This window comes from Antrostomus carolinensis, unplaced genomic scaffold (assembly GCF_000700745.2).
Source record: "Antrostomus carolinensis isolate BGI_N321 unplaced genomic scaffold, ASM70074v2 Scaffold43673, whole genome shotgun sequence".
NCBI lineage: Eukaryota > Metazoa > Chordata > Aves > Caprimulgiformes > Caprimulgidae > Antrostomus > Antrostomus carolinensis.
Window position 1 is genome coordinate 23,127 of NW_010306655.1, and position 6,920 is coordinate 30,046.

Here is a 6,920-nt window from a genome sequence, read left to right on the forward strand (position 1 = left end):
TGTAAGAAGTGCTGTTTCACAGTAAATTAAGGTATATTTATGACAAGAATATTTAAAATGACAATTCTGTAAAGCTAAGATTTGACAGTGTTTCTTTTCTAGTAGATGTACATATTAAGTTTTACCCTGCATTGCTGTGTAGTCTTGCTTACTTAAGAGGTTGCTATACAATACAGGAGACCAAATTTTAAATGGGTTTGATGACACTAAGCCAAATGGGCGGTGGGAGATGCTTATCTTTGTAGATTGCTGTTTAAGTCATTGTTCTTGGGGACTGAGTGATGTCTCTTACCCTTCTTGTCAGACAACAGCAGCACTGGCATTTAGGATGACATTTTATAGTTTTAATTCTTTGATAGAATGTCTTATTTGCTACTGTAAAAATGATTGGGTCAAGGCAACTATTGAAGCTGCAGATGATCTCTGTGACTTTATAAATGGCACTTAATGTGCTTATGTTCCCACAGGGTGGTTGGCAGTTAATTCTGTAAATTAGTGTCACCATCATCATAACATGATAAGGTATGAAAGAAACAGCAAATACAATCATAGCAGCTGAAATCAGTAACAGAGGTCTAAGAAGTCTGTTTCTTCTTTGCTGACGTTTACTGAGTTGTAGTAATGCTTTTAGAGTCAGCATATAGCATGTAAAGATGACTGTGGCTGGAATTAGGAATCTCAATACAATCTTGGAGAGTGTGAATGGCACTGCAAATTGTAAAGGCCCTTCAGTGCCATCCAGGGAATCTATGATATGTTGTCTTCCAGCTGCAACTGTGTAGTAGATCTCCGGCATCGATGCAATCACTATGAAGATCCATACTGCAATGGTGCAAAACACGGCCTTTCCTTTGTCCCACCATGTTAATGAAGTGATAGGATGGACAGCACCTGCATATCTATCAAAACTGATGAGTGTCAGGAAATAGACACTTCCATAGATATTAATACTAAAAAACAGTCTTATGATCTGATAAAATTCTTGTCTGGAATAGACAGCTAACTTCTGGAGACTATAATATACTGAAAAAGGTGCCATGAGAGTCCAGGTAAAGTCACACAGTGCCAAATTAAATAGAAATATGGTATTGGTAGTCCATGTCTTCATGCAGTACACATAATGTCGTAGTGCAAGTATATTGCCGAGAAATCCTGCTAATAAAGTGAAAAGGCAAACCAGAATCAGCAAATAACAGTACCACTCCAGCTTAGGATTTCTGTTGCAAATGAGAAGAGTGCATGTACCATTCATCATCTTTCCATGGAGTATGCCTGAAGGGGAAAGAGAGAGCAACAGCTTTTAAAATAAAAATTGATTTAGATGTATTGATTTTTAAATTCAAAACTTTTAAGTTAAATCCAGTATGTTTGAACTGGCAAAAGAATTAGGAATCTAGTAGATGCACAAGCTCTCCTCTATCTGAAAAAAATGTAAATTCCAAATAGGTACCACTTCAAGCTTCCTCTACAGCAACACCAGCACAGGCAGATCTTCATGAACTTTTATCCAAACCTTTATAGTCTTTCCTCTCTGGTATTTATTGTAGTGTATGAGAGATGAGAGAAGAAAAGCACGTGCCCTCAGTAACAGGAGCATCCCCTTGGCCACTAATGTACCTGTGTCTAGGTTTGGCAGAAGCAGAGGAGAGGACAGAAATTGCCCATGCTCATTCCTTCCTTGCTTTGACTGCCTTGAGTATCCAGACTGAGCCTAGAAGCATGTGTAGTGTGGGCAGCTGTGCAGTAGGCTGTGACTGAGATCCAGAAGGCAACATCAAAGCAAATCGGGATGAAATCCTGGTTGTGCTGAAGGCCACAGCAACCTTTGCATCTAAGTGCTGAACAAAAAGGGGTTTTTTTGGGGGGTTTTTTTTTTGTTTGTTTGGTTTTTTTAAGCACTCTTCTGTAAATTAATGTCCCAGGCCAAAACATTGTGCTTATGGTAGGGTTAGAGAAAATTCATTTTGTCTTACTCTTTATGGCCCAGTTTGTATCAATACCCAGTATGGAATATCTGGAATATTTTTTTTTTTTAATATTTTTCAAAACAAGGTTTTTATGCTTGTGAATCCTTACGCTTAATCCAAATGATTTTATACTCCTGATAAAAACAAAACAAAGACTGGAATATTCTGCCAGAATGAACTGTCACCAATTGCAGTTTGTTATGTTTCTAGAACCTCTCTCCAAATGATGCAGAACTGTAAGGTCTGTCCAAGTAGGAGCTTTATATGAGGGTCATCCAAATAGCCATTTATAGATCAAAGTCCACTATAGTGCTTGATAGGATGACAGGATAAAATTATACTAAGTACAAAGTACACTTGGAATGGAAGAAAGGACTTCTTCAAAATGTTATTGATTCCTTGAAGATTTTGAAACAGCTTCAATGATTAAGTTGATAGTAGTAGTTTTTTTTGAACCTAATATTTTGCTTTCATGTCCACCTTCGTACCATATGACTTTTCCAAAGGTATGTTCATAGACACAGGTCAAAATATAAAAACATGACCTACAGTGAAGACCTGCTAAATAGAGACTGCATTATTGTGCCTTACAAATTTATAGTTCACCAACAAAAAGCTAGTTTAGACTGTACTCAACAAAATTAGGAAGGAAAGTTGTTTCTCTAGAAGCTCAGCAACAAAAGCAGTCAAATGGCTTTCCAGAAAGTGACTGTGGATAGAAAGCCATCTGTTCTACTCACTTTGTATTTCACAGGTGGGGAATGTTTGCTCTCTAAATGTATTTTGTTAAGTATTGAAGCACTGTACTTTAACCTAGGCTAGCTGAACTCTTTCTCTTTCTCTTTCTCTGCTTTTTTCCATAGCCTTTGCGAATATAAAAAATTACACAAACTTTGTGTAATTTTTTTCTTCAGCTGAATTTTGTAAGATATAGCCACCCTAATAGGTACAATACAGTTAAGTTACATTTTCTTATAATGTGTTCAATTAAAAGGGATTTGAATATGCGTGGGAAAGTTATCTTTTCCTAAGATCCTCTTCGCTAGAGGTCATGTGTGCTTTGAATTAAATTGTATTTCCTACTTCTCTGCCTTCCTTTTCAATAATTGTGAATGAAGGCACTAAGCATTTGATTCCAAGTTGTGTTGGCAGTATAAATAAGCCCTCAAGTGGCTACAAACAGCATGGCCCTAGCTGCATAAGGGAATTTTAATGCCAGGTTCCTGATCTCATCAAGCTCCTGGAAAAGGACTATAGGTAGGTCTAAAGGGAGGGGTGCTCCATCTTGCTGTAAGTTGGCTGGATAAAGCCTGGATGTGTAGCCTTTAACTGTGTTAGGGCAATTACAGACCTGGACTGATAAATCCCCTATCCCCTTCATCACCTTTGGTTTCCTGGACTGCACTCAGGATTGAGCCATATGAAGTCAGTTATGCAGCTGGAGGGGCTGGAACTGCACAGCTGGATAAGGTGCATTTGGAGCTCAGAGAGATGTTAGAAAGTACGTCTGTGTTTGTGTAGGTGTTTCACATGTGTCTACAATGGGATTCATATTTGATTTTTCTAAAATATTCTTACTGTCTCCTATTAATTCTTTGTATTATAGTGGAGCTTAGAGACTGTAACCAAGACTAGATTATTAAATCAGTGTGCTTTGCAATTGATGTGAGAGACTTACAGGGGAACAAGTGCAGAGATAAAAAGAAACTTTCCTGAGGTAACATAATAAGCAAGAGAAGAACACAAGGGGTTCGACCCCCAGCCTGATGCTATAACAAGAACTCCTGGTCTTCCATCAGAATTTTTACAATCAGCACCCAGTTTCACTGCATGTGGGAACAGAGTCAGCATGCCCTGCTATATCATGAGACCGTTAGAACTACCCTGATGGATCCAATATAGATAGTTATAGATCCAGTGTAGATAGACCCACATAGGTCCAGTAGCTCTGTGTTATGTGCTGTAATCACCAAGTGACTTGGTTTTTTGTATCAGACAACGGCAAGTTTTCTGTCTACCATCTTAGCACCAACAGAATAACTTGAGGTACAGGATGTGACTAGATCATCCTCACAGTTCAAGTCCAAACTTTTGCATCTAGTTTAAGAAAACTTTATTTTTCTGAACATTGCTGTGTTCACTGCTAAGTGCATGTATTCTTAAACAAAGCCAGCCAACACGCATACACACATCTTAGCAGTGGCACAATGAGCAACAGCACCATGACATTATACTGTGACAGATGAGGAGCTGCATATGTTGTTAGTGCTGACTAAAAACTGACTCACCAGACTTTGATGAAAGTAGGATTGGGTTTTCAAGACTAAAAAATACTTCCACTTTGTTGAGATTAATTTTTAAGCTGAACAGTTTCAGCGATTGATGGAGATGGCCATGAGCATTAAATGGACAGAAAGAACAATCACACGATGGAGCATCCAGAATTAAAGGAATACTTCTAATTTGATGAAGGGCTTGATATTAAAATATTACACATATGTCCAGGAAAAGGTTGAAGTTTATGCACTCTCACTCATAATTAAGACAAGAAAGCATGCTAAATTAATGAGTAAGAATTTTAAGTTTCTCTTGTAAGAAGCAGTCTAATGAATCCAACTATCTTATGGGATGTGGATCTAAAGATGATAGAAAAGTTTTAGTTTTTAAAAAGTGACCTGTTTGATTGACTCAGTTTTTGTATTGACTTGTCTCTTGTCCTGGACCTGAGAGAAATATGGCTTAGATCTGTGACTCAGACAACGAATATATACAAGCTCCTCTGTCATTGTCCCTGGCAGTGCTGCACACTGTTGTAGAAAGTCAGTAGAGTTTCAGCTGATGAGCTGATTTACTGCCTGGTTTGTTGCTGAGCCCTAAATCCTGAGGTCTCTACTACCTTTGTATGTGTGATGTGGCCTCCAAAGTCTTGGAGTAGATAGAAGACCTGGTTTCAGTAAAAATTACTTTTTGAGGAAATTTCTTTTGGAGCTAAGAAACATTGTGTCACTGACAAGAATCTTATTTGTGTATATAACTAATTGTAGTTCACAGTTTATTGCTGCTAGTCATTCATTTGGCATTCAACTTGTATTTGCAAAGTTTCATTAGGTTTACTGCATTTATTAATTTAAGAAATATCTAATTTGGTATGTGCAGATATATCCTAGGAACCATATTCTTCCCTATTATACCTGTGAGGCTTTTGGCATTTTTGACAAGGTCATAATAAGCAATTAATTTGACCTGAAGTAAAAAAAAAAAAAAAAAAAAAAAAAAAAGGAGAGAGAAAATGATTTAGCTGAGTTAACAGCTTATTTTATGTAATTTTATTCCTTATCTACTCTCTTTGCCCCTTGCCCCTTTTTGCTTACTATTATTTTAGTAGAAGCCTTAATTTTACTTGAATTATTTGTTGGGATTACTCTGAGAATTTTGTTTGCCTGTTTGCAACAATATTTTAATCTAGTACAAATCTATTCCAGTTAGCAGGTAGCTTTTCCAAATTTCTGACTATTCACACACCAATATATTTCTGTTACATGTGCTCTCAAAGTGTACCCTCTTGGCTCGTTTTATCAAGTAAATAAAGCATTATACAGGGAGTCTTAGGTTTTGTTGTGAAAATATCAAGCATTCTTTACAATTTTTACTTTAACGACTTACCTGTTAGGTAATCATCTCATGCATTCCCTTTTTACATTCAACTGAATTGTTATGAAAGGATATATAATGCAGTGTGAGTATTAAGTGGAGCATTTAACATACTGTAGTTCAACTACATTTAGCATGTTATACATACCAGTATGATGGGAACAACAAGTAATATACAACAGTATTTGTATGCAGTTGGGTAAGTGGATTGTGCTAATATCCAATTCCTTTCTTCTTAATGACTCAATCTGTGTTTTTATTAAGCTACTATCTTTTTCATTAAAAAATTATGTTCCTGTACTTACTTTAGAGTTAATGAAGTCTTATATGGCAAACATAAGCTATAGAAGAAGGTAGTTAAGGTATAACAATTTGCCTACCAAAGGCAGTATTTGTGAAAAAGTACTTTAAAAAATATGAAATTCATATATATGTGTAGGTATTAATCAATAGCTAAATAGGGAAAATTATATTGCTTTGGAGAATACAGGTACAATGAATACTTAATAAATATTTCTCTTACCTGTTTCAGAAAGGTTAGAATAATTTATTTTACAGAAGTCTGGATGCCCGGCTGTGCTTTTCCTCTCCATTAATCTGGACCTTCTAAAATCACAACTCTATTTTGCGAGTATTGCTTTAAATCCAAGGTGTCAGTAATATTCCATATGCAATGGCAGGTCTTCAGAGGTATCAAACTACAAGGGAGATATCTTTTATCATTAAGCCCCTCCTCTCAGTAAGTCAGGGTAAATTGCTATTGCCATAGCAGCCTCTGCTTGCTTTTTAGGGAAGGTCAGTCTTATTTTATACCCAGTCTAGCTAGGCCTGGAGCCGTCATTGTTTCCAGCAGTCAAAGAGCAGATGAGTACAGGGGCATGGGCCATGCATGTGTGTGTTTGCACTTAGCCTTTCTTCCCCCTTCTTGACTGACAGAATCCGTGTTATTACTGCCCTACTACTGGACTGGTCTGTGGACCTATGTTGTTCTTCCCCATTGCAGAGCTTTGTTCATCCCACCTACCTACCTAACACTTCTCCCACCTCATTCCAAAATCTCAGCCCTGTTAGAGAACTCCCATCCTCCAATTCTGCTTACTCCAGAGCTCAAATCCTACCTACCACTCCAGGTCCTCCTGTCTTCCTGCCCCAAACCTGCATCTCCAGTCTTCAGCAGCACACACCAGTCCTGGGACCGTCCTGTTTCATTCCCTGAATGAACACCTCACATTTTTTAATCATTTTTCCCACTTTATAGCCCTGCTGAAACTGGACTTTGCAGTTCAACAGCAGATCCCAGAG

The 6,920-nt window shown here is 37.5% G+C and overlaps 1 protein-coding gene across 1 annotated transcript; it reads right to left on the reverse strand.

Moving 5' to 3' along the window:
* Positions 1–253: 253 nt before the first annotated feature.
* Positions 254–1,255, reverse strand: LOC114818448 (P2Y purinoceptor 1). Its single transcript, XM_029084320.1, has one exon. It carries the CDS (start codon positions 1,253–1,255, stop codon positions 254–256), a length of 1,002 nt encoding a protein of 333 aa, XP_028940153.1.
* Positions 1,256–6,920: the final 5,665 nt, after the last annotated feature.

What these genes read in the sequence shown, in the direction of transcription:
- LOC114818448 (XM_029084320.1), bottom strand. Translation starts at nt 1,255, where the DNA reads ATGATGAATGGTACATGCACTCTTCTCATTTGCAACAGAAATCCTAAG.